Source organism: Microplitis mediator, chromosome 1 (assembly GCF_029852145.1).
Source record: "Microplitis mediator isolate UGA2020A chromosome 1, iyMicMedi2.1, whole genome shotgun sequence".
Taxonomy (NCBI): domain Eukaryota; kingdom Metazoa; phylum Arthropoda; class Insecta; order Hymenoptera; family Braconidae; genus Microplitis; species Microplitis mediator.
In genome coordinates this window covers 24,677,166-24,704,644 of record NC_079969.1, presented here as the reverse complement: position 1 = coordinate 24,704,644, position 27,479 = coordinate 24,677,166, and the positions used below count along the sequence as shown (strand labels likewise).

Sequence of the window (27,479 nt, the reverse complement as noted above, 5' to 3'; positions counted from 1 at the left end):
TAAAAAAATTTATAAATTTCAAATTTAAATTTAAATTTAAAAATGAGTAAAAAAAATATTAATTGGAAGTAACTAATTAACACTAATAATTTTAAATACTGGTATCACCCACACTGTAACACTAGTGTACAACCACAGCATTATAATTTCTAACCTAAAAATCACTGATAAAAAAAACTAACCTCCATATTCTTATAAAATAATAACACGTAAACAAATGAAAAAGTATAAAACAAAACTTACTTTTCTCAACGTGACACCTCACGATCTGTACATCCTCATCAAAACTCCTGTCACCCATTTCGCTAGACTGTACATCCATACACATAATTCACGTGTATGGTACACTTACTCGCCAGTACACATTTGCACCTGGCACACAGCACTATACACATCAACACTCGGTAATTAAACAGTTCTGATACTAATAATGACGATAATCATTAACTGAAACAGTCAAATCATCAACATCATCATCAGAGACCCGCTGCCACCAGTAAGTTAATCCACACTGAACACGTTGTTCTCTCTCTCTCTCTATCTCTTTTTTTTTTATTTTTTCTGGTAGACTTTCTTCTGTTTCAATGACTTTTCATGTGTGTCCGTTTGCCAGCCTGCAGCCTATCGGTACCACACAAATTATAATAGAATTAGTTTATAGTCTGTACTAAACTATAGTACTTTGGTGTTGATAGTAGTGTAGTTGTAGTAGTGATAGTGGTCGTAGTGGTAGTGAAAAAAAACACAAGAGTGCGCGTCCTGACGCCCCGCATGCGCGAAAAAAATTTTTTGTATATATATTTTTTTAATAGTTAATTTTTTATTCACGCCAACGAGAAAAAAATAACGCGATGTCACGAAAAAATGTAATTAGTGATGTAATATACGGTAAGTACATTTTAAAGTATCTATATATGTATATACACTAATTATAAATATACATATGTGTATGTATATATAATACATATACATATAAACAACAACAAAACCGTGTGTAACTGTTAACTGTTTTGTCTACGGACGTCAAGTCTGTGCACATGCATCTAAACCGAAGACCGCCAGTGTGGTGAGGAATTGGAATCTGGCAGATTTGAATTGAAACGTTGCCACTTCTTTCGCCTCCCACCCTAAACTTTTTCATGCAAAAGCCCGCTCTCGCCCTTATGTACTTAACGGTTGCGACGTTGCCGTATATCCGGTATATAACGACTATATATTTTTATATGTACACATATACCTATATAATGTACATACCATATATATCTATATCTGGAGGCTAACATTGACACAGACTATATGTATAAATGAGTAATGAATATATATTTGTATATAACGTCTTAGTATTGTGGAAAGTTGTACTGGGAGTGGGGGGAGAGAATTTTGCCGCTAAATGGGGGAGGGAGTAGTTTTGTCGGAGCTTTTGAAGAAACACGCGGTCATGAGTCGGGTGGGGGGAGAGACCTGCTCAAACAAAAGATACTCGATACATGAAAGGGGAAAGGGACGCTTAATGGGGGCGGTAAAAGGTTGAGCGACGTGGAAGGGGAGAGGGGAAGAACATTCGAGAATGGGAATTTTCCATGACGGCATCGGTGAGCAACAGTCGTGACCGTTATGTCTGTGCGCTCTTTAACAGATTGTACTACAGGAAGTGTTGTTGGTGTCAGGCGACACTGGCGCCCTCAGCAATTTCATTACTGATGACGCAGCAGAAAGACGCTCGGCTTGGACGCCAACAAGATGGAGGTTAGTGAAACTAATCAACATTTTTTTTTTAGGTTACACTTTTTTTTATATTATGTAATTATAATGTGTATGTAAATAAACGATTAATAATTAAATGTGTTGCTTATTTCCTTGTAACTTAACCTATAAATATTTTAAGGAATTATTTTGTACAAAGCTCATTTTAACTATTGTATAATCCCTGATTAAGAAAAATGATTAGAAATGATTTAAAACAATTTGAATCGACTAATATGTAGATTTACACTTAGCATGGATTAAATCATTTTTCTTAATCAGGGATTAACGCTGTTATTTATTAACAGTTAATAATGGCGTTAGTTTTTTCGGACTACCGCATTTTGAATTAATTGTTGAAAATGAGCTTTCTTAATAGGGATTAGCTTTAATAAAAACAATATTGTAAACAATTAATGGCGTTTATTAATAGAAAATTAATGAGCTATGATAGACGACATTGATCAGTAGTTTCCGTAGATTTAGTCAAATCTGGTACTCCTTTTGTCGCAAGAAGTCCCTTTGTACACTCGGCTTGTTTCATCCACAATTGGATCTAAACGATGAAGATTTTGAAACAAAAACATTTTTTATTAATTACGTCATCTTAGTAGTTAAGGCCGATAAACGGATAGTAAGATTAAGATAAAAAAGTGATATGTCATAATATATATCAAGTACGTGCTTTTTCGTGACATTTAAGCAACAGTTACCTGTTGATGAAGAAGTTCTCTTCTTCTTCCTGGTGGTTCTTTGCTAAGCACGCGCACAAGAATCCCTAAACAAGATTTGAACTTCTCTAGCGCAAGGCTGTAATTACCTTCTGCAAAATACTGTTCTCCGACTTCGCCCATTTCAAGACCTGACGCCATGTCGGATGTGCTTTTACTCAAACATTCTGTCAATAGTTAACAATAATAAATATTTATTTTTACATAGATTGGGTATTTATAAACATGATATTTATAACTATGATAGCCTATAAAACGTCATATTTATTTTTAATTCTACGTTATCTTTCCTTTTATTTCTCGATAAAGAATTTTTTATATTTATATGTATATAAATATATAAGTAAAAACAATATAAATTATTTTTTTTGACTTCTCAGAAGCTCATGAGTCATTTTATGACTCATAGGCTATTTATAGTATGTGTTTACTGGTAATTGATATTCAAAATATAATCCGCTTCTGCACGAAATATATATACGTATATATATTGTACATTATATTTAAATATTGACGTAATTAAAATTATAGATAAGTTTTATTGTTTTTATTTTGTAATACTATTTAACTTACTATTCAATGTCATAAACTATACACACGATATATATAGGATTAAGTATACGTATTTATATAACTAATTGTATAACAATAAGGAATATTACGTCATTCAAAGTATACTTAACTAACTAGATATTTTTGAATTGTTTAAGTTCTATTACATTTAAATACTTTTTTAAATTAATATGAGCAATACTAACTTAATTCGGCATAAGGAAATGAGTTCGTTGATTGCTGTCTCATTAATAATTGTTTGTGTTCTTTCAACAGTTGGTGATTAGCTTCATTTGACGTAGTTTTATCACCACACAATTGTTTAAGCTTTTCCGCACGATTTATGTATTCGTTGATTCGCTGTCTTAGGTGCCTTTTTTTTTGTGAATCTGATTCATCTATTGTTAGTAAACAAAATATACGATTTTAATCGGTAGTTTTAATGTTACAAGCTATGAGAGCCAGTTTTTTAATCCGAAATTTTTTTTAACCCGGGGTTCAAATACCCTTGATGGGAATTTGTCGGACTTTTCTTCTGGATAACTCTGAAAAAGTCTTCAAAACTTTAGAACTGAGTTTTTCAGGAAAAATTCCGAAAAATTTCCACCAGGGACTATTGCAAGTATATCTATATATTAACAGTATATAGATATACTAGCAATGCGGGTGTGAGGAAAACTGGCCCTTTGATAGAAATAGCAAAAGTGTTTCTGAATGAAAACAAAGTTCTGTTTTGTAAATTCAAAATATATTTTTTGAGGGGACCGGGAGCTTTGAAAAACCTACAGACCGTGTACAGTTTTCAGGGTCCACTTTGAAATATTTACAGTATTGATGTAATGAATTTAAATTTATTGATTCAATGCTTGCGTTTATTTCCGTTCCACTTTATGTTCATTTAGAACAACTAGAAACTCTTGTTTGAGCTAAAAAATTTATGAAAATTCCTTCACTTGCAGAAAGTTAGAAATGAGTAGAATATTTGTATTATTAAATATTTTGTTCTTAAACGAAAACTTAAAAAATATATTCTCATAGTTTTTTCTTATGTTTTAGGAAAAATTTCCTAAATGGAAATCAATGAAATTTTTTTAAGCGGTTTCAAAGATAACGGTCCCCTTATAAAAATACTATTGTTATTTGTTTAATTCATTAGTTTGTTATCTGAATCGGTAGTTTTTCTTATCGTAAAAAGATAGTGAAACAATGGAAAATATATAATCTGATAAACAAAAATATTCTAATAGTTTAAGGCCTTGTACTACATGGCGATTTATTACTACTTTTATTAACTATCAAATAACCGAAACGAGTGCATTTAATTTTTTTTTTAAGCAATCATTAAGAGATAACAAAAGTAATTTAAGAATAAAAAACATTAGCCGAAAGAATGTGCTGATCATCTGATTAAAACTCCGAGTAAATCTGATTGAAACTCAATCGAATTCATTCAGAATAAATGAAATATCATTTTCCGATTTAAATTTCTCTATCGGAATTAATCGGAATTTTTACAGAGGCTCCCTGATTAAAAACTGATTGAAACTCAATTCTATTTCAATCGGTTGCTATTGGAAGCGTTCCGATTGATCAATTGGAAAAGTAGAATATTATTTTCGAATAGATCCGATTGAAATTTTTCTCCCGAACTCAATCGGAAAATAATATATCTATCGGATTTAAATCGGAAAAATTAAATTGTTTTTTGATTGAATCCGATTGAAATTTTTTTATCGAATTCAATCGGAAAATACTATCTACTCCGGATTTCAATCGGTTTCAGTGCAGCCAGATCGTGGGATATTTTTACCCCCTCCTGCCATTACACTCCATGTTATTTCACCGCGGGAAGGGGTAAAAATATCCCACGATCTGGCAGCACTGATCGGTTTTAATTGGATCCAATCTGAGTTTTCAATCAGAGGTTTTCTGATTAAAAACTCCGATTGAAACTCATTCAGAATGCTTTCACGAGCGTTTTGATTGATTGGCTGCTCTCTAAACATGAATAAGTGAATATTCATTAATTCTGAGTGCCAACCGAACCACTTTTTGAAATTAGTGGTTCGGTTTGCACTTGGAATTAGAGATGGGCGATTTTGAAAAAATAACATCGATATTTTTAGTTTTTTATTATCGAGTATCGATATATCTCGTCCAAAAAATATTGATAAAAAACATCGATACTTCAGAAAAAAAACATTGATAGTTGAAATATCGATAGAAATCGCCCATCCTTACGTGGAATTTGCGAATATTCACTTATTTTCACTAATTCATGTTTAGAGATGGAATTTCAATCGGAAAATTAAAATACTATTTTCTAATTGGATCCGATCAAATCCGACTGAAGTTTTCTAATCGGATTCAATTAGAAAATAATAATTTTTTCTTATTGTTTTCCGATTAAAATTCTTTTAACGAATTCCATCTGAAAATAACATATATTTTGAATTGTAATCGATATTAATCAGATTCAATCCAAGTTTTAATCAGCGAGCTAAAAAGTGTGAATTTTCCTTAATGTGCCTCACGATTAAAAGTAAAATAGTCCATACCCATTAAGATTGGTACAAAATAACGCAGTGCATTACAATAAAGTTGAAATGCTTCTTGATAATTTTTTTCCGTGTCTTCCTTTATACCACACTGTATCAATGCAATAGCTTTTTCATAGTTTTCTTGCGTCGGCGCATGTTCGAGATCCAAAAACTCGTGAGCGAAAAAATTTTCAAAAGTTATTCGCTCTGCGGGATCGTGTTTTAATAACGATTGTAATAAATCCTTACATTCATTAGATACATGTGATCCTTTCGGTATCTATAATAATTGTTTTTATCGATAATTCTTCAGAAGTAAATTAAACATTTTTGTACATAACAACAATAACATCCAGCAAAAATTTAATTTTTACCATTAACACTATGAAGCATAATGTTCTAATAATATTTAAGTGTTATTTCCACTAAAGAGGTTGTAAAAATTTTAATTAACGCTAGATGTCCTCACAGTACAAAACTGAGTAATTTTAACTTAAAAATTCTCTACGTTGCTATTCGTTTTATTGATTTTTTTCTAACTTCCACATACTGATAATAAAATTTACATATAAATATCAAATATGACAGATGTATAAGTAGATATTTCAATAATTCAAAGATTCAAATAATTTTTTAAAATAAAAATTCAAGATTTATCAAAAGTAATTTTGAAAAAAGTCAACGTAAGGCAGCACTTTATACAGTATGGAAAAAATTAAAACTTGGTCCATGTGCACATGTTAGAAATTAATTGCAGCAATTTTAATAGAATGTTATAAAGAACCGAGGCAACGTAGATTCTAAATTTAAGCAGACTTATTTTAATTTTTTCGTGTGAAATGATAAGACTTCCATTCATCTAATTACTTCTTTAAAAATATTTCCTGATTAAAAATACTCATTGAAAAGTATTGAAAATTATATCAATTCTTTTCAATCCATACGGAGATTTTGAAAAATATTAAATGGAATTGAAATTTTGATCATTTGAATACTTTCTAATTTTTAGAATGGAATTCAAAAGTATTAAAAAGAATTCAATCTTTCATCATTTTAGAAAAAGATTCAGAAAAATTGGAAAATGTGAATGGATTTTAATTTACCTCAATTCAAGTCATAACTCGAAATATGGAACTATTTTGGTATTGAGAAAGATTCAGAAAAATAGAAAATTCTCAATTTCTTTCAATTCTTTTCAATCCTACACTAGATCCAAAATATGGAACTATTTTGGTATTGATGTAAATTCAGAAAGATTAAAAACTGTCAATTTATTTGAATTTTTTTCAATCCTACACGTGACCCAAAATGTGAAATTATTTTGTTATTGAGACCCTGGTGGAAATTTTTCGGACTTTGGTCTGAATAACTAAAAAAAGTCTTTAGAACTTTGAAAAAGTCTTTAGAACCTTAGAACTGAGTTTTTCAGAGAAAAGTCCGAAAAATTTCCACCAGTGGAAGTATTCAGAAAGATTGAAAATGTCAATTCATTTGAATTTTTTTCAATTCTTTGGAAGTTTAGAAATTCTTATATTATTTTTAGATTCAATATAATTGAAAAGTATCAATTTTATGTCTAGATGAAAACTTTGTGGAATAGGATTTATTCAAAAGCATTCAATTCTCATCGTTTTCAATACTTTTCAATGAGTGTTTTTAATCAGGAGTAACTTAACATTATTTTAAAATGTATTAAAAGTACTAATGTCATTTTTTTTTAAATTTTACCTCAATAGGGCGGCAACTTTTGATTTTTTCAGCTAATTCTTCTAAAGTACTACTAGAATAAGGCGCTTTACCAAACAAACATTCATACATAATAACTCCAACGCTCCATAAATCAACACGCGCATCATATTCATGGTGAAGTAATATTTCAGGTGCCATATAAAGTGGTGATCCACGAATTGAAAATTTATGTTCATCACAAGATAAATATTGAGCGAAACCAAAATCTATTAATATATAGTTTTTGTTATTATTTTAAGTAATTGTTATAAATTTATATTTTTAATTATCGAAACCTGGGAATTCATGAAATAAATTCGATATCGTTAAACACCAAAATTTTTTATCAATTCAACTACAACTATTTTTAAAGATTATATTTAGTTTATGAGTTTGCAGGATTCAATAATGTCAAAAATATATATATACACACATACATATTAAATAATATTTTTAGTAACAAACCTCCGACTTTAAGTCTTAGTGTGGGTTTTCTAATAAGTAAAAGATTTTGTGGTTTTAAATCCATATGGCATACATTGTTAGAACGTAAGTACTTGAGTGCAAGTGCAAGCTGCTGCAAAAATTTACGGCACACATTTTCCGGTAATTTATTTTTTCTTTTTATGAATGTCGATAGATCACCGGCATTGCAGTATTCCATAACAATGTATATTTGTCTAATTATCATTAATAAATAAGATAAATAAAATTTTATTTAACAAATTAAGAGCGTTCTTAGACAGTGTCCCCCACTTTTTAAAAATTTTCAATCTTAACTGTCATGAGCGTATCAAAATTTTATCAATTAATTGAAAAAAATTAAAGCATTAATTGAAAAAGGACAACGTAGTCGTAATTTAAAAAGAAATTACTTACAGTAGGTATCAGTTGGGAGTTAAACGAAATTTGAAAAATAACTTTCAGTAAAATCATGTCAATTTTATAATTCGAATTTTTAAAGTTTGTAGGCTAAAATTTATTCAACAAATTTCGTTTAACTCCCATTTGGGTACCGTCACTTATTATCCGAAGACAAAATATCCAAATACATGTTATCCGATAGACAAAATATCCCCGGACTAAACACTCGATAGATAAAATATCTTATAATAGGGTAGAAGTACCATTTGCGGCCACTGCTCCATTTTTGGACATTTAATACTTTATTTTAGTTAATGAAAGAGTATAAAATAAAATTTCCATTTTAATCGTGGGATAAAAGTATTTTTAAACACATTTTAAAAATTAATTACGTCACTGCGTCTTTTACAAATTATTGTATTTAAATTTTTCGAGTGTTCAAAACTGGCCCTAAAGTGGCCAAAAACGGTTCTTCTACCCTATATATACTTTTCATATAAATAGTACGGTACCCTTTTATCAAAAATGTTTAATATATTTGCACATTAAATTTGAGTGTGATATTAAAAATAGATCAAAGCATACGCTTGAAATCGTACTGTGCCCCTTTTTCACAGATTTTGGGTGGGTATTGTTTTGGAAATAGGTCAACACGTCTGCTTGGAATGGTACGGTACCCGTTTATCGAAAACCATTAATTATTTTTTTACTTAAAATATATTTTTCTAAATAAGATTTATCGACAGGATATTTTGTCTCTTGAATATTTAGTCCGGGGATATTTTGTCTATCGGATATTTTATCGCGGATATTTTATCCGCGAACTACAAGTCGTGCTACCCCCAATTGATATCAACTCTGATTCAAAAAAACGATTCACTCAATGATGAATGTATATCTATATAGTAGTAAAATTGAATCGTTTTGAATTGTTTTGAATCGTTTCCTTTGATCAGGGAACCAGTGAGAAATTTTTTTTTAAATCTATATCTCGGCAAAATTACTACTACGTTATTCTTTTTTCAACTAAAGTTTCAAATTTTTTAGGTTAATTGATAATTGATAAAATTTTTATACGCTTATGACAGTTCAAAGTTATTGAAAATTTTCAAAAATGGGGGGCACAGTCTGAGAATGGCGTTAAAAAATATTAATAGTTAATAACTAATGATGTACTGACCCCTCTCCCCAAAAAAAATCCTTCATTTCAACAATATGCTCATGCTTCAGTACTTTTAATAAATTTATTTCTGTAATTAAATTATCGATTGCTGATTTTGAAAGTGTTGAACTATCTACACATTTAATTGCAACCACATCGCGGGAACTATCCTGTTATATATAGAATATTAATTATATCAAGATTAAAATAACGAGGAAATTTTTTTAATTAACAAGTTAATTAATATTGTTATTTTGTACATGAATTATTGGGTTAATTACCTTTTTTACTGCTTTGTAAACTGTCGCATAACTCCCAGTACCAATTTTTTCAAGAAGTGCGTAATCATTTAATTTTGGCAATGCCATTTTTAATTATTCTGTTATTCTGAGCATAATTTATTTATTATTATTGTTATTATCATTATTATTCGAACAATTATTCTATAAATTTTTATGTACGCTTTTAATTTAAAAAGTGGGATCTCCAATTAACTTAAATCCGAAAATTCCAATATTTATTTTAGTACATTTTGGTCTAACTTTGAATACGTTTATTAATATTTCCAAATTTTCCACGATCATATATTTATTGAGTTAAATTTTTAAAGACAATCTCATACTCTGCCCCAGTTTCTGGTAATCCAATTTTTTATTAATGAATTAAAATAAGATATTAAAACGCTCAAATTGTGCTAGTATATAGATTATTTTAAAAATTTCGGCTGTTATTTACTAGTCATAAAAAAAATTTAGGAAGAAATTTCAGTTGATAGATTTGATATCGCGACATCATGAATTATAGTTTAGAAATGATGATTCAATTAAAGATTCAACCACAAGCCACATTTAACTTTTTGACTGAATAATTTTTTTTCTGTAGTATTTAAAAATCATATACGGAAAGTAATTTATAGAAATAGTTTCAATAAACTTTTGGGAAAAAATCCTGTCTTTATATATATATAAAAATGGTTCCTATAGACATATAATACATGATTTTTACACACTATGGAAAATATTACCATTTTTATAGGAAATGTTTCCATAATATATTAACCATTTCCTTACTATTTGAGGAATAGTTTCCATGTATTATGGAAAAAGTTCATTTCTCACACTTTAGTACTATTTCCCATATTATATGGCAACACTTCATAATATTAAAGACTGATTTTTGTATGTTTATATATGGTAAATATTGCTATGATATTATTGAAACTCTTTCTATAAATTTTCAACAGGACACCCTAGCGGATCCGAATTACGGTAAATACAGTGATTTACCGTAATATACCGCAATTTACGGCGCCTAGCAAAATTACCGTAAATTACGGTAATCTGCGGCAAATTACGGTAATCTACGGCAAATTACAGTAAATTGCCGTAATTTACGGTAATTCTGCTAGGCGCCGTAAATTACGGTAAATTGCAGCAATTTACCGTAATTTACCGCAGATTACCATAATTTACGGCAAATTATCGTAATTTATGGTAAATCACTGTATTTACCGTAATTCGGATCCGCTAGGGCACTTTACAACTCTGTCGCATCCAATTTACCCTAAATTACAGTAGGTCTACGTTCAATTACGTCAATACAGTAAATTACGGTTAATCCCCGTAAATTACGGTTTTATACCGATTTACCCGTATTCCACAGTAGACACCGTATTTTAGGTTAAACTGCGGTAAACTTACTATTATATGTAGTAAAAAAAACCGCAGAATATACTCAACGCGCGGTAATTTACGGTAGGTTGACTATATTGTGCGGTATTTTTGCCGTTATTTACCATGGATCTACAGTCAATTACCGTAATGTACCATAAATAGAGTCTGTTAGGAAGTTTAATATTTACTTTTCTCTCAATAGTTGAGTAAAATCCTGAAATTATTATATAAAATTACAATTTTTCTTTTTTTCGTGCAGCCACCATAATCACGGGAATCCCGGGTCGAAATATCTAGCCTCATCGAACTTAAGTAAGCCTTAATCCAGCCTCACTGAGTAAAAAAAATCATTTTGAGCCTCAAATGATGTTCAAAAAGTCTCAAACGATGCTCAAAGAGCCTTAATGAGTCTCAAATGGTGATCAAAGAGCCTCAAATAATACTAATCGAATTTAAATTCCATAGTCGAGACTAAGTTCATTTGAGGCGCATCGAAGCTTCTTGAGGATCTTTGAAAATCATTTGAGGCTCATCGAGGCTTTTTGAACATCATTTGAGGCTCAAAATGCTTTTTTTTACTCAGTGAGGCTGGATTGAGGCTTACTTGGGTTCGATGAGGCTAGATATTTCAACCCGGGAAATTTCTCATAATAATACGGCTGATAACCGCCGACATTAAAAAAATTTTTTGTTCTGATTTATAAATTACACATTATCACAATAAATTATCTAAAATATGCACAGAAATAATTCAAAAAGTTGTTTGTATGCATTTTTTAAAATTATTATTTACCAATATAAAATTTTTATTTAGAAATATTAAAATAGTCGGCTGCTTTTACTATTATTTTATAATAATGATGACGATGACATTTTCCATAATTTGTAAGAATAGTTCCTATGCACACAATTTAAAATTTTCTTGTTCTATTATATTATTAATTTTCATCGATAACAAAAGTTTATAATTTAAAAATTCCCGCTAATAAAATTTTGACTACAGCGCTACGTGATAAAAAATTTTTTTCAAACCAATTTAATTACTAAAATAAAACACAGTGGCGCTTGTTGTTGGATGCGATTGTCAGTAAACACAATTTACTCAATATTTCGTATTAATTAATTAAATAAATTTTAAAATTATCACTTCCCATTTAAATAAAATATTAAAATGTCATAAATTATTTTTAAAAATTTAAATATTTACCTGTTAAATTATCGTACTTGTGCAGTTCATATTTCTATACAAATGAAAATAACGAATTTAAAAAAAAAATAAATGCTTTGATCAGTCTTCAGGTGAGTTTTTCAAATAAATAATATCAGCAAAAAAATCTTAAATTATTTTCAATCGATAATTTTATAAAAATACTGCAAACAAAAAAAAGAATCCTTGTAAAAAAAATGTATTTTTAACCAGAGTTAATTGAATAATCTCCTTGAACTATTAATATATAATTCACTTATATTTATAAACATTTTCTTTTATTTATTTATAACTTACAACGTTACTTATTTTTATTAATTATAAGTAATACTTGATATAGTTTTTTTTTAATTAAAAATTCAAACCAATGATTGGCTGATTACATTAAAAAAATATCGAATCAGGAATCTCGTATACAATTCTCAAATTACTTCATGTCATTGACGTTAAATTAGTCATTTTGTCGTATTACTTACGTACGACATTCAGGTTTTTATTTGCGAGCGATAAATTCATTTTATAATAAATATAAAAAATAAATATCGATAAAATTAGAAAAGTTGTAATTTAAATAATAAAATTGATTAATTAACTGGTGAAGACAGTTTGAAAATTAAATAAACACAAGAATTGTTTTTTTTGTGGTCAGCTACAAAATATTTCAAAATGACTTTATAAATAAACAATTGCATCAACAAATTGAAAGTAAAAAGTCATTTAATTGAGGGTATGAAAAAATTAATTACTCAATCAATGTTTAAAAATAAATAATGGGAAATATAAATATTTATAAAACTTACCGTGGGTGATAGTTAATAGTCTAGTGTCACGGTGATTATTCTTTGTCAGCTGATTTCTGTCATATTTTTTATAACTATAATAATACACCATCGATACATTAAACGATTTTAAAAATTTATATTATTGAATAAATATTCAATTTATTTTATTTCCTTTGTTCATAAATTTAAATTTATCTATGAAAATACATTTAAATTTTGAATATTTTAAATACATTTCCTTTATTATATTTTTTTAACATGATCCTAGAGCAGTTTAATAATTTTCAGATTTTTTTTTAACAATTTAATTTAAAAAAAAAACTAAAACTATAAATATGCACATGTAGAAAATAAAAAAAGCTACAGGTATAATTTTGTGAAATTTTTTTTTTTAAGTTGAGCGTTTTTCAAAAAATCCAAAAATTATTAAACGTCTGCTAACTTTAGTATCATTTTTTTATGATACTGAAGTTAGCCGACGTTTAATAATTTTTGGATTTTTTTTTAAACAATAAATTTAGAAAAAAAAATATTTGAAAAAATTGCACCTATAGTTTATTTAATTTTCTACATGTGCATATTTTTATATTTATTTTTTTTTAAAATTAAGTCATTGAAACAAAAATTCGAAAATTTTTAACTGTCTGCTAACTTCAGGATCATCATTTTTTTAACCTTTTAAAAAACAGTTTATTTTTTTTCTTATTTAAATTTTGGTATACTTACAAAAAATATATATCTCACATTGTTTTGGTAACAAAAATTAATTGTATTGCTCTCCTGGTGGAAATTTTTCGGATTTTTCTCTGAAAAAGTCTTTAGAACTTTGAAAATTCCCACCAGGTTCGTATTCGGTAGCAATTTAATTTAATTGGTCGATATATACACAATTGAAAACAATAAATTTTAACCGTGACCCAAGACAGTGAGTTAAATTTATTAAAAAAAATAAATATTTCTTTGAATTTTATAAAATTTATAATCTGATGCTTTGAAATATCACAATATCTTGAATATATTTATGTTTCGTTACTATTATAATTACCCTGGTGGAAATTTTTCAGAATTTTCTCTGAAAAACTCAGTTCTAAAGTTCTAAAGACTTTTTCAGAGTTTCCCAGAGAAAAGTCCGAAAAATTTCCACCAGGTTAACGAGGTGAGAGCGAATCTAATGAAAAAGGAATTGTCCAACTTTAAGATTTAGAACTTTGTATATATGTAAATAAGTACATAGAATATGATAAAGACAGAGTTACTTTTCTGGTAGTGTTTTTATTGAGTAGGCTTAAAAATGGTAGAGATGTTTTTTGTTGGCAGCGATTTATTCTGGTATAGTTGAAATGTGGATGAGTTATTTATGGTAGGCTTGAAAATGGTAGAGATGCCAATGGTAGACATTTTATGGGTGACCTGTATTGTGGTAGAGATGTTTATGGAAGCGATTGTTATGGTTGACTTCGTTACTGGGATCCCTGATTAAGAAAAATTATTCGAAACGATTCAAAACATTCAAAATAATTTGAAATTATTTAAAACCCATTGAATTGGGTGATATGTAGATATGCACTTAGCATGGATTAAATCATTTTTCTTAATCAGGGAGGGTTCCTTAGTGAAAATTTTTCGGAATTTTCTTTGCAAAACTCAGTTCTACACTTTTTCAGAGAAAAGTCCGAAAAATTTCCACCAGGGTCGTAATCTGGTAGAGTTGTAATGTGAGAGAGTTCTTAAATTGTAGAATTGTTGATTGGTTTAGATTTTCGCGGGTAGTGTTTGAAACTGGTATAGTTGTATGGTACAGTTACTTGTGGTAAGCCTGGTTATGGTTCAATAGTCTTAAGGGTCGGCAGTACTCAACAAATTTTTGAATTTTACTTTTCTAATTACATTTTGAATAATTACGTCACTCGAATGATGAAAACCTTCTGAAAAATTTTGTCTTTCACATTTTTTCGGAAGCTATAAAAATTTCTGTGATAACAATTAATTAAAAAATTAAAAGAAAAATAAAATTCAAAAATTCGTTTAGTACAGCCCAGCCTTAAGGTAGAGATTTTCCTGGTAGACCTATTAATGTGCCCTTTTGCTCGAACCTCCTTAAAATTTATTTTGCCGCATATAAAATAAACATGGCCGCCAACTTAAAAAAGTGCTTTAATTTAATAATTTCATAGGAAATAATCATTTTATCCACGTACTTACTCTTCAAGTGTAAAATTTTCAAGCTTACACTAATAATTCATATAATTAAATTTTTGAATCTTTAATTAATTAAGTATCCATAAAATTTATACAGTTCTAAAGTTGGTAGCGCAATTTATCATACTATAGATGTCCTTTGAACTAAATTTTACCTTGCAAATTCATGTATAGTATTTTGCCTCGATATAAAAACATTTCATGTATCCATGTACATATATATATTTATACACATCTATATATTTATATGTACAGTACAGTTGAGCTGGTGCTAAGCACGAAAAAAAGAAATTTCTTCAGCAGTGCTATATAGTACATTTAGAGTACAGTAAAGTCCTATTATATTTTCTGTAAGTGAAACAATAAGTGTCTAACCACATTCATATATATATAAAATACATATAATAATAATAAACAATAAGTTTATTAAATCAATATAAATTTTAAGTTTAAATTGTCAACCAAAATTTGAATTACTAATTTACTTGTATTTAATAATTATTCAAAACGAGGTTAATGAGTAATGGTTTATTGTTAATCTCTTTTGTGTGACGTCATAAAGTAGAACTACACAAGGGTCATGTCCATTCTTTGTTGTCTTTATATCAATCATCATTATTTGTTTGCTATTTTATAAATTAATAATCAGGTTAATTCAAATATTAATTAGTTTTAGTTTTAAATTCTTTGTAACTTAATTGTGATATTTATTAAATTTAAAAATGATGATTGTTGTTGTAGATTCGAAGTTAAAGAAAGCTGGCAAGTGATATTTGAGATAAAAAAGTAGAAAGTTATTGTTAAATAACAATGGATTCCGAGGAAGAGACTCTTTATGATGAAGTTGATTCAGGCAATGAATCTAGTGGCGATGATGTTGACTTTGCAATGGAAATAGAGGCTGGTAATCCAAGGGAACGTAGCAATGATACTGATGATTATCCATTTGAAGTATTAACTACTGAAGAAATCGTACAGCACATGGTTGATTCTATCAAGGAAGTTAACACTGTTGTTGAAGTAGGTTTATATAATTTTTTTTTTTTATGATATATATAAATATTATGTAAAGTACAAATCCCAATTATGGATGATAGTAAAGTTAGCGGACTTCTGACAGTTTAAAAAATTTTAAATAATAAATTAAAATGTTTATAAACCAAAAATGAAAAAAATGCATGTTCAGAAAATTCAAAATTACGTACATGCATTTTTTTTTAATTTTATTGTTTTAATTATTTAATTTTTTTATATGCATTTAAAAAATTGTCATGTCTGCTACATTTCCACTCATTAATTATTTTTTAATTTTATTATAAATTTTAAAAACTGATTTATTTTAAAAAATGTTTTGTAATTTTATAATTATTATTAATGATAAAGATAATTACTAATTAAAAATTGTTAGACTTAAAACTATTGATTTTAAAAAAATTGTATTTGAAAGACGAGTAAATTAATTGATAATTTTTAAAAAATTTATAATTGATTTTTTTAAATAATAAAGATACCAGCAACAACAACACGAATTCTTCTGAATCACTTTAAATGGGACAAAGAAAAATTGATGGAGCGATTTTACGACGGTGATCAAGAGAAATTATTTTCCGAAGCACGTGTTGTTAATCCATTTCGTAAAGGCTCAATAATCAGCCGTTCACGATCACAAAATTCGGTAATTTTTTAACTATTTCATTTCTTATACTTTTTTTACTGTCCATGAGTCAATTAATTAATTTGGCTCTGAGAAGCCCAGGATAAGCAGCCGAATACGTCATTAAATAAAAAAAAAGAAGTTGGAACTGTATTTTTAAAACTTTGAGAATACAAATCCAGCTCAATATCTTGATGAATCATATAGAACATGTATTTTTAAAGTTTTCTTGTATTTTCATTGAAGATCATGCTTTCATTTTTCTAATTAAGGTAAAAGCCCCTATACCCGCTCAGTTCCCTTAGTCGCTCACTTTAACTGTTTAAGGCGTTTTTTTATAATTTTTATAAAAAAAATTACAACTAAAAATTTTATTATTGATAAATAATTATTTGTGAATCTAAATATATCAAAATATGATGTATCAAATTATTTTATAATAGATTATAAATTAAAATTAAATGACTGTTTTCAAAATCGCGCAAAGCCGGGCATTTTTTACTTTAACGTTCATTTGTTAGATTAAATTTATGTTACGTCAAATTTTTTAAGAATTGTTAAAACTATATCTTATTAAATACATTTTTAAAATTCATGAAATTTTTATTATGAAAGAATAAAGTAGTATAATTTATAAATTATTTGTCCAAATCAATAAACTTATCATAGTTTAATTGATATTGTCTTTGAGCGACTATAGGGCCATGTGTTGATCGAGTAATGGTACATCACAACTTTTAGTGAGCGACGATGGGTCCACTCAAGGAGCTTATTTAAAAAATTAATAATAATTAATTATCAACATTATTCTTCAAACTAAAATTTTATTCTAATACTCGAAACTTCAAAAAATAACTACAAAAAAAAATTTGGTTTTTCATTTTATTTATTAATTTATATTGAGTGATTTAATCTCACTCCAATGAAAAGTGAGCGGGTATAGGAGCTTTTACCTTATGTGAACTATATTCATGTAAAACTAATAAATTTTATTAAATTTCCATGACAATTATCCTGGAAAATCGGACAAAATTTTTAACCGTATTTAGAATTATTTAAGACGGGTCTGTAGATAATTTTACTCAAGTTTTCTTCCAAAATGAAAGCTCTGATTAAGTAAAGCTCAGTAAACTATGGTATGTAAAGCTTTCATGTAGCAACAAGGACAGTACCGTGCTCTCGAGTGCAATAAAGAAGAAAAGTGCAAAACTTTGTTAAAAATATAAAACTAATTATCATATAAAAACACCTGAAAGTATGAAAAGTAAAATTAAACTCAAGATCTTTCCACGGATACTAAAATTAATCAGATTAATTATTTTTATCATACAGATATGGCTCAGATAAAATTTTTTTTAGTATCTAAATAATCATTTTTAATATTATAGTCTAGAAGAACTTCCACAAACGGCACTGAAGAATGTGGAATTTGCTTCGTCACACTTCCATCTTCGGTAAATAATAAAATAAAATTTATGAAAAAATAAAAATCATTTTTTTATCGATTGACTTTAACTTTATTTTATGTTCGTTTATTTTTTAAGATGATGACCGGTTTAGAATGCGGGCATCGTTTCTGTACCGCGTGTTGGGGTGAATATTTAACAACTAAAATAATGGAAGAGGGTGTTGGCCAAACAATAGCTTGTGCCGCCCACGCTTGCGATATTCTCGTAGATGATGCCAGTGTCATGCGTTTAATAAGAGATTCAAAAGTTAAACTTAAGTATCAGCATCTTATCACAAATAGCTTTGTCGAGGTAAGAATATATTTTTTAAGTATACATGGTGGCCACATTTCTGGAAAACCTGGAAATCTCGGAATTATAAATATGCTGGAAAATCAGGGAAAAGTCATGGAGTTTCGTCACAAAGCTGGAACAATGTTTATAGTTCAATTTTCAATTAAATTGAGGGTTTTTTAAAGTTTATTTTGGATTTGTAGGATGAAGATTAAAGTTGATGATTATAATTCAATAGATAAAGATTAAAGTACTTGATCTTATTTTAAAAAACCAGTAAACCATCGCTTAGTTTTATCATTTTTCAAATATTTTTTATATCAATATAAGTCTGTTATTTTGAGGCAACGTTTGTTGGCTTTTACCTGAAATTATTTAATCTAGAGAAAATTTTCACCAAGGGAAGATGCTTAAATTTAATTCTTAAAGGTCTTTCAATACATAATAACTATTAGTTTTACCTCTATTAAATATATAATTGTGGATTATATAGTTTGAAAATTTTCGAAAATTACTCATTTAATTTCAAGTTTTATGAGATGAAACATGGTGGCCATATTTCTGGAAAACCTGGAAATGTTGGAATTATAAATATACTGGAAAATCAGGGAAAAGTCAGGGAGTTTCGACACAAAGCTGGAAAAATTTTTACTTTCTTTTCTTTTGACTGAAAAAATCCGATAATTTTTTTTTGTCAAAACTGTTCAAAAAGTGGCGCGGCGCGAATGCGATTGTAATTTTATCTCGAAAAAAAATTAGTAGAAATTGATTCCAATAGCGAAAAAATGATGCAGTTATAATTAAAAAGGCTGTTAGAAAAAAAAAGTCTTAGTAGAAACCAATTGTCAGGATCTTCAAGTTATTAACATCCATATTGACAAGTTAAAAAACCAAAAACATTAAAAGTATACACAAGTATTGAACTAATAAGTTTCACTATATTTATTATTCGCGTACTTGATTAATATTTTATTAATATTCTATAAAACGTTCTTATTTATGAAATTTATTCTAGGGAAAATGAAAAATTTATTTATATTTTATTATAGAGTAAGTTATATAAAAACAGATTTAAAATAAAAAATAAAAAATGATTCATTTAATAAATAAAAAAAACCTATGAACATTGACAAATAATAAATTAAAGTTTCATTTAACGACAATGATTGATTATTTATTGAACTGACTGATAGCATTTTATTTTGAATTAAATAAATATTTCCAATGATTTATTATTACTACTGGTCAGGGAATTTTTAAATTATTTGACTGGAATACCTGGAAAAGTCAGGGAATTCCAGTTTAAAAAATCTGTGGTCACCATGACGTATAAATTAACCAATCAATTGATATTAATAAACAAAAAAATTTAAGTGTAACAGATTACTGAGGTGGTGTCCATCACCAGACTGTAATAGCGCTATAAAAGTGCAATATGTCGAACCAAAACCAGTGACATGTAAATGCTCTCATACATTTTGTTTTCACTGCGGGGAAAATTGGCACGATCCAGTTAAATGTCATTTGCTACGTAAGTGGATTAAGAAATGTGACGATGATTCAGAAACGTCTAATTGGATTGCGGCAAACACTAAAGAATGCCCAAAGTGTAACGTAACAATTGAGAAAGACGGTGGCTGTAATCACATGATTTGTAAAAATCAAAACTGTAAGACAGAATTCTGTTGGGTATGTTTGGGACCCTGGGAACCACATGGCTCTAGTTGGTACAATTGCAATCGCTATGATGAAGAAGAGGCTAAAGCAGCTCGTGATACTCAACAAAAATCACGATCAGCATTACAGAGATATCTGTTTTATTGCAATCGTTACATGAATCATTTGCAGTCGCTTAAGTTTGAGAGTAAACTTTATGCAAGTGTTAAAGAAAAAATGGAAGAAATGCAGCAGCACAACATGTCTTGGATTGAGGTAAGTATTTATTTATTTATGTACTAAATTAATTATTCATTTAATTACTTTATTATTATTATTAATTACATACTTTATTTTAATATTTTAGGTACAGTTTTTGAAAAAAGCCGTTGATATTTTATGTCTGTGTAGGCAAACACTTACGTACACTTATGTATTTGCTTACTACTTACGTAAAAACAATCAATCGGTCATTTTTGAAGAAAACCAGAAAGATTTGGAAGGAGCTACTGAAGTATTATCCGAATATCTTGAGAGAAATATCACTAGTGAAAATCTTGCTGATATTAAACAGAAAGTTCAAGATAAATATCGGTAATTTATTAATATTATTATTTTATTTACTTTTAGAATTTAAGTATACAACAAATACGTAATTATTAACCCTAATTCCGAGAACATGGGTCGTTTGTGTCCATGAATTTTCGAATATTCTACTGTAAACAGCAAATATGCCTCCGAAATTTGATTAAAATGTTTATTGAAAAAGGATTTTCACCGCCGGTAAGAACTCTATCGCATAGTTAGGAGTCCAAAGAAGATCTAGGAATTTTTTAAGATTTTTCCTTACAGAACCCGTTTAAAAGAAATTTTTGAAAAAAGGTCAAAAAAGTGTTGACTATTCTAATAGTCCACTGACTTTACTCTTACCCGTTGTAGAAACTAATTTGCTAGTGGAATTTTATTGTTCTATTTTATGTAAAAAAATCCGTAGATTACGAAAATAATAAAAAAGCTCAACTCCCCCGCGTTTTTTAATTAAATAATAAAATTACACTAGAGTCGCTGAGACACCGTGTATTTTCATCAAATAACTTATATATATTACTGTAAAGCCCTATTAAAATTGGTATTGTATTAAACGGCGAAAAATTCTTAATTGGAAACTACAAAAATAAACCCTTTGTAGTTTATTATATTCGCGAAAAAAATTAATGAAAAAAAAAAAATTATTTGTTTACGTTTAATCATGCGGTCGGTAACAACGCAACAGTAACTGAGGTTGGTGGCGCGCGCGAGCCCGACCATTTTTTTTTTCATTAATTTTTTTCGCGAATACAATAAACTGCAAAGGGTTCATTTTTGTGGTTTCCAATTCAGAATTTTTTGCCCTTTAATACAATACCAATTTTAATAGGGTTTTACAGTAATATATATCGCGTGCCAAATGCCAGAAGGGCGTATTACAGCAGTTAGATAGGGTTTCATGCCAAAAGGGCGTATAAAAAAATTTTTTTTTGCCATTCTTTTTAGAATCGCTCTAAACGTAAAGATCTGCAGAAAAAAAATTTTTGACATACTAACGCCAAAAGGGCGTATCTTAAGATATACGCCCTTTTGGCTTTAGGAAATTGTCGGTCTAAAGCCAAAAGGGCGTAAAAAAAAAAATCAAAATTTTTCGAAATTTCGAATAGAAATTCCGTAGTATCAAGTAAACAAATAAATTATTTAAAATTTATAATTAAATATAAGTTGTTTCTCTTCTCTTTTAATTTTAAAAAATTTTGATTATTATCTTTATAAAATGTTAAATTAAATATAATTTGTTTCTAGTTTTACTAGTTTAATAATAAAATATTTTAAATTTGAAATATTCAATCTTATTTTTAAACTTTAAATACAATTAAAAGTCGACTACTACCAAAAAAAATTATACGCCTTTTTGGCTTTAGATCACTAAATTTTCAATTCCCTAAAGCCAAAAGGGCGTATAACTTGAGACATACGCCCTTTTGGCTTTGGAAATTTTTTTTTTCATTTTTAGGCTTAGAACATGTTTTCAAAACGATTGGCACAAAAAAAAAAATTATACGCCCTTTTGGCATTTGGCACGCGATATATAAGTTATTTCATGAAAATACACGGTGTCTCAGCGACCCTAGTGTAATTTTATTATTTATTTAAAAAACGTGGCGGAGTTGAGCTTCTTTATTATTATTTTCGTAATCTACGGATTTGTTTACATAAAATAGAACAATAAAATTCCACTAGCAAATTAGTTTCTACAACGGCTAAGAGTAAAGTCAGTGACACAATGACGACCTTTTTTTAAACGATTTTCAAAGTTCTGAAAATACACAGAAAAAGACAATCAACTTAATGCTACAAATTAACATTTTTCAGTGCAAAATACATTCAGAAAAAACGGATTTCGAACTATTTCTGAAAGTTTTTCGTTTTAGCATATCTTAATACTACAGTATGACCTCGTTATAAAACTCTTCCTCCCAATTTGTTAAAATTCGGACGGAACGCTTCCCCCACCAACAACTTAATAAAAGTTTTGCGCCGAAACCTCGTTATAAAACTAACGACAATTACGACTAAAATCGAGATAAAATGTACATGCATAATGATTTTAGATTAAATAATTTATTTTCATAAAGAATACTTGAAATTTCGTGGTACCACATAATTAATTAACGTTTGGGCGCAAACGCTGTTAATCACAATAGTGGGGGTACCTCAATTCCAAGAATTTTTTCCCCTACAGCCCCGAGCTAGTCTTATAACGAGGTCCTACTGTATTTATATGAAGGGGGGGGGGGTATCGTCTAAAAATACCCTTGACTTATTAATTATTTTTTATAATTAAAGGTACTGCGACAGCCGGAGGAAAGTATTGTTAGAGCACGTTCACGAAGGATACGAAAAAGAATGGTGGGATTACATGGAATAAAATGGAATATTAAAAGCTTATTATTTAAAATAAGTGTCAATACCAGTTATTAATCCTTTCCCTTTCCGTGACCGCCTCATCTGTGATAACCCGAAAAGAAATAATTAAAAAATTAAAATTAAAACTAAAAGAAAAAAAGAAAATAAGGTCGCCAAAGTTATTCTCTATTCAAATATTTATATTTAACAACAAATTAATATTATTTCTCGATGCTTATTATAAAAATCTATGAAATTTTGACGGCCCCGAAATTTAAGTAAAATTATTATTAACAATAATACTACTAATAATAATAATAATAATAAATATCATTATGCGCATTAATCTTATTAATGTTACATATTTATTGTGATGGTGTTATTTTTTTCTCGGATCGATATTTCGTTATTTTTTTTTTTTTTTAAATGTAATACCTCTTACACAGTGGCGGTTCGAGATACTTAAACTTAAATTAAGTAATAAATAAATAAATTAATAATAAACATTAAATAATTGATTTTTAGTGATTGGTGTTAGATAAAAAATAAAAAAAAATTAATAAATAAACGGCCAAATGAATTTAAATAAAGTGGTGCAAGTGAATTTTAAAAAGAAATATTTTTATTGGCCGTTAATTAAAAATTTTTTGTTAATATGTATGTATGTATATATTAGAGTGATCCGTTTGGAATGACTATTTTTTTTACTCCCACTTCAAAATATTATTGCAGACATTGAAAAAAAATTCCCTGAAAGTTTAAGCTCGGAATTTTAATTTTAAATACTTGACATTTGATTTTGAAGTTTCCCATTTAAAATACATAGGAAAGTTTGGAATTTTTTAAATTCTAGAGCTCAGCCGCATTTCAAGTTATCGGGTCGCCGATTGCGTCATTTTGCAGGTAATTTAATACTCTTCAAAAGTCTCCTTAGTAATTTTACTGAGATTCTAATTGTTTTTTCTGTATTGGTTCTGAAAATCATTTTTTTAATAATAATTTGGGTTTTTAGTTGATATTGACAAAATAACGAAAGTTACAATAAAAATGCAGATAACGATTTTTTAGGAAATTTGATTCCCTACAAAAAAGGTCCTCTTGGTTAAGTGGCTCAAGTTCTTCGTTCCCGTGATATAGGGATTTTATTAATTTTGTAAACAAAATATTTGTCAAAAATTTTTCCGAAGCTCATCAAATTTAATCCTTCGTATTTTCATTAATGGGTTAAATTAATAAAAAGAAAATTATTTACTTATTTGAAATTAAAATTGAAAGGCTTTGGTCGAATTTTTTAAAAAATATTTTATTTACAAAATTAATAAAATTCCCATATCACGTAAACGAAGAACTTGAGCCACTTAACTGAGAGGACCTTTTTTGTAGAGAATCAAATTTCTTAAAAAATCGATATCTGCATTTTTACTGAAACTTTCGTTATTAAGTCAATATCAACTAAAAACCCAAATTATTATTAAAAAAATGATTTTCAGAACCAATACAGAAAAAACAATTAGAATCTCAGTAAAATTACTAAGGAGACTTTTAAAAAGTACTGAATTACCTACAAAATGTCGCAGACGGCGACCCGATAACTTGAAATGCGACTGAGCTAGAGAATTTTTAAAAATTCAAACTTTCCTATGGATTTTAAATGGGAAACTTCAAAATCAAATGTCAAGTATTTAAAATTAAAATTCCGAGCTGAAACTTTCAGGAATTTTTTTTCAATCTCTGCAACAATATTTTGAAGTGGGAGTAAAAAAAAATAGTCGTTCCAAACGGGCCACTCTAATCTATATACATATATAATTATAATAATTTAGTGGTAATCAATTAAATTATAAGTAAATAAAAAGTTTAATAAATAAATTATCATTTAGCAAGCTAATATATGGACGTACTGAGAATAAATCTCATTTTCCTTTTTTTTTTTATCTATTAATACAACGTAGCAATGACATCAATTATAAATGTTATTGATAGATATACATAAATAAATATATTGTTACTCATAATTGTTTATTATAAAATTTGTTTAAAAAAAATTAATCTTCCGAGTGTACGATCTCGGGTAAAAATGTTTTTTTTTAACTTTTTATCGTTGAAATCATTTTTATGATCATTATTATCAAATATTATAATTATTTGAACAATAATATATTTATTCAATCATTGCTCTCTTTGTCTTTTATTTTTATTTTTCATAAATATATACACATTTATTATATGTACTCTTAATCGTTGTATCTCTTTTCAATTTTATGAAAATACGTCCAGGCTAAAACTGCCACAATTTAAACTGCGTACTATTAAAACTTAATTTTAAAATCAATTTTAAATAATTATGCATTAATTTTTTAAAAAATTTATTATATTTATAGTTTTCCAACAATTGGCTTTTAAATTAATGCGTCTAGACATATACATATATATGTATATATTTTTTTTTAATTCATTTAAATGAGGAAGTTATTAATTTGCTAAATTTAATTTCGATCGTATTCCCTGTGAATAATTCTTACAAATTTTTAATTATAATTAGAAATTCGGTAGGTATTTAGTGAGTAATAATTAACGTTACACTGAACAGAGTGTAATTAATTTAAATAGAAAATTAATTAAGTTTGTAAAAATTATCACGGTAATTAATACGATCGATATAAAGATTTTCAATTGATAGTTTTTTTATTTTCTAGAGAAAAGAAATCTTGTGTTAAAAAAATTAATCCTGAAGTTAGCAGACAATTTAAAACTTTCGGATTTTTTTTGCAACCAATCAATTACAAAAAAAAAAAAACTCAAAAATGCACATGTAGAAAATTAAAAAATCTATAGGTGCAAATTTTTTTAAATATTTTTTTTTTATAATTTATCGATTTAAAGAAAATCCAAAAATTACCAGACGTTTGCTAGTTTCAGAATCATGTTAAAAAATGTTTTTTTTTTTAATTAATTTGCAATTTATCTTAAAATATATGAATTTTAAAAATATTTTTATTGATTCACAGTAAAAAATCATTAATTATTAATAATAATTAGACAATAATTTTAATTATTATACCATAATTTTGTTTGGTGACGTAATAACTCGATTGTAAAATTAAATAATTATTTTTGTCGATGAATTAACTGTATTAATAATTAATAATAATTACTTATGATTATACATATTATTTAAAAAAAAATAACAAAAAATCGTGTTCGCTTGCTAATTATTTAAGTAAGTTAAGTATTTGTAAATTTGGCGTAATTATAATAAATGTAATTGTAATAGAATTAGAATAATTACATGGAAATGATAGATGTGATAATTGAAATTATAATAATAAATAAACAGGAAAAAAAATTTAATTACCGTATGGATATTTACGATTTTGTTATAAATAGATTTAGTATTAATTTTTTATTTTTTATTTGTAATTTTTGTTTTATAATTAATCCAACTATTTTTCTTTGACACAAGGAACATAATTTTTGTACTCATCTTCAATTAATATAAATTTTAATCATTGATTATAAGCAGTTACTAATTATTCCTTTTTTTTAGAACAATAATTACCATTTAATAATCAAATATATGTTAATTTTTATTGAGCTTATAAATATTTTTAAAAATTCATTGCTATCATTTTTTTTTCCATTAATTGTATAATTAATATAATATTAATTACTTACAAAAATTTTTTAAAACCAGTTACTAATAATTTCATTCAATATAAGGGATGAAACGAGACGATTCCAGACGAGAGTGAAGTTGGTTTGAGCCGAAGGTGAGGGCTGACATCACCCGGATTCTGAAATTGTGTTTTATCCCGCGCTACGCATTATATTTTTCATATTAACTGCATTGACACTGGGAATTAGTGTCTGGATTAAGTCAAAACAGACTAATTTCTAACCAATAGAGCGGCAATAGTATAATTTCATATTTTAAATATACAACCCTGGCGGATCCAAATTACGGTAAATTACTAAAATTACCGTAATTTACAGTATTCGGAAGAATCACAGTATTTTACAGTAAACGTACAGCATTTTACTATAAAATTGCGGCAATTTTACCGCGAATTTCCAGTGACAGTGCGGTAATTTACCGCAAAATTGTGATAGGCTTGCGGTATTTTACCGTAAAGTACACGGCGCCCTAGCGGATCCGAATTACGGTAAATGCAGTGATTTACCGTAATTTACGGTGCCTAGCAGAATTACCGTAAATTACGCTAATCTACGGTAAATTACGGTAAATTGCCGCAATTTACGTTAATTCTGCTAGGCGCCGTAAAATTACGGTAAATTACGGCAATTTGCG

At 27.8% G+C, this 27,479-nt stretch overlaps 3 protein-coding genes across 10 annotated transcripts in view; 1 reads left to right on the top strand and 2 right to left on the bottom strand.

The window, feature by feature from the left end:
• Window positions 1-382, bottom strand: part of LOC130677979 (uncharacterized) — a 39,476-nt gene extending 39,094 nt beyond the window's left edge. Inside the window, exon 1 of the mRNA XM_057484959.1 lies at window positions 244-382. Coding sequence (XP_057340942.1) covers window positions 244-328 — 85 coding nt within the window. The 5' untranslated portion in view covers window positions 329-382. The remainder of the gene's footprint in view (window positions 1-243) is intronic.
• On the top strand, window positions 372-26,518 carry LOC130678018 (E3 ubiquitin-protein ligase ariadne-1). Of its 6 annotated transcripts, none has more exons than XM_057485029.1 (8): window positions 372-496; window positions 15,923-16,201; window positions 16,689-16,856; window positions 18,224-18,289; window positions 18,380-18,595; window positions 19,952-20,509; window positions 20,601-20,827; window positions 23,111-26,518. In XM_057485029.1, the coding sequence occupies exons 2-8, from the start codon at window positions 15,992-15,994 to the stop codon at window positions 23,190-23,192; spliced, it is 1,527 nt and encodes a 508-aa protein (XP_057341012.1). In that variant the 5' UTR covers window positions 372-496; window positions 15,923-15,991; the 3' UTR covers window positions 23,193-26,518. The 6 variants fall into 6 exon arrangements, with proteins under 6 accessions (XP_057341012.1, XP_057341005.1, XP_057340980.1 ...); XM_057485022.1 differs by lacking the exon at window positions 372-496 and adding an exon at window positions 747-888; XM_057484997.1 differs by lacking the exon at window positions 372-496 and adding an exon at window positions 12,071-12,292.
• On the bottom strand, window positions 1,952-12,625 carry LOC130678047 (serine/threonine-protein kinase ULK3). 3 transcript variants are annotated; one of them, XM_057485042.1, is made up of 10 exons: window positions 12,498-12,625; window positions 12,201-12,364; window positions 9,602-9,707; window positions 9,339-9,490; window positions 7,760-7,974; window positions 7,295-7,521; window positions 5,585-5,846; window positions 3,233-3,424; window positions 2,457-2,641; window positions 1,952-2,299 (listed from the first exon to the last, which is right to left on the bottom strand). In XM_057485042.1, exons 3-10 carry the CDS (start codon window positions 9,686-9,688, stop codon window positions 2,189-2,191), a joined length of 1,431 nt encoding a protein of 476 aa, XP_057341025.1. In that variant the 5' UTR covers window positions 9,689-9,707; window positions 12,201-12,364; window positions 12,498-12,625; the 3' UTR covers window positions 1,952-2,188. The 3 variants fall into 3 exon arrangements, with proteins under 3 accessions (XP_057341025.1, XP_057341034.1, XP_057341043.1); XM_057485051.1 differs by lacking the exon at window positions 12,498-12,625 and having other exon boundaries at window positions 12,201-12,422; XM_057485060.1 differs by lacking the exons at window positions 12,201-12,364; window positions 12,498-12,625 and adding an exon at window positions 11,021-11,039.
• Window positions 26,519-27,479: the final 961 nt, after the last annotated feature.

Bases quoted from the DNA above. Each gene is read 5' to 3' on its own strand.
- LOC130678047 (XM_057485042.1), bottom strand. From the start codon at position 9,688: ATGGCATTGCCAAAATTAAATGATTACGCACTTCTTGAAAAAATTGGT. The intron at 7,522-7,759 runs GTTTGTTACTAA...ATATATTAATAG, and splicing joins ACTAAGACTTAAAGTCGGAG to ATTTTGGTTTCGCTCAATAT. The intron at 2,300-2,456 runs GTAACTGTTGCT...TTCATCGTTTAG, and splicing joins GAGAACTTCTTCATCAACAG to ATCCAATTGTGGATGAAACA.
- LOC130678018 (XM_057485029.1), top strand. From the start codon at position 15,992: ATGGATTCCGAGGAAGAGACTCTTTATGATGAAGTTGATTCAGGCAAT. The intron at 16,857-18,223 runs GTAATTTTTTAA...TTAATATTATAG, and splicing joins GTTCACGATCACAAAATTCG to TCTAGAAGAACTTCCACAAA. The intron at 18,290-18,379 runs GTAAATAATAAA...TTATTTTTTAAG, and splicing joins TCGTCACACTTCCATCTTCG to ATGATGACCGGTTTAGAATG.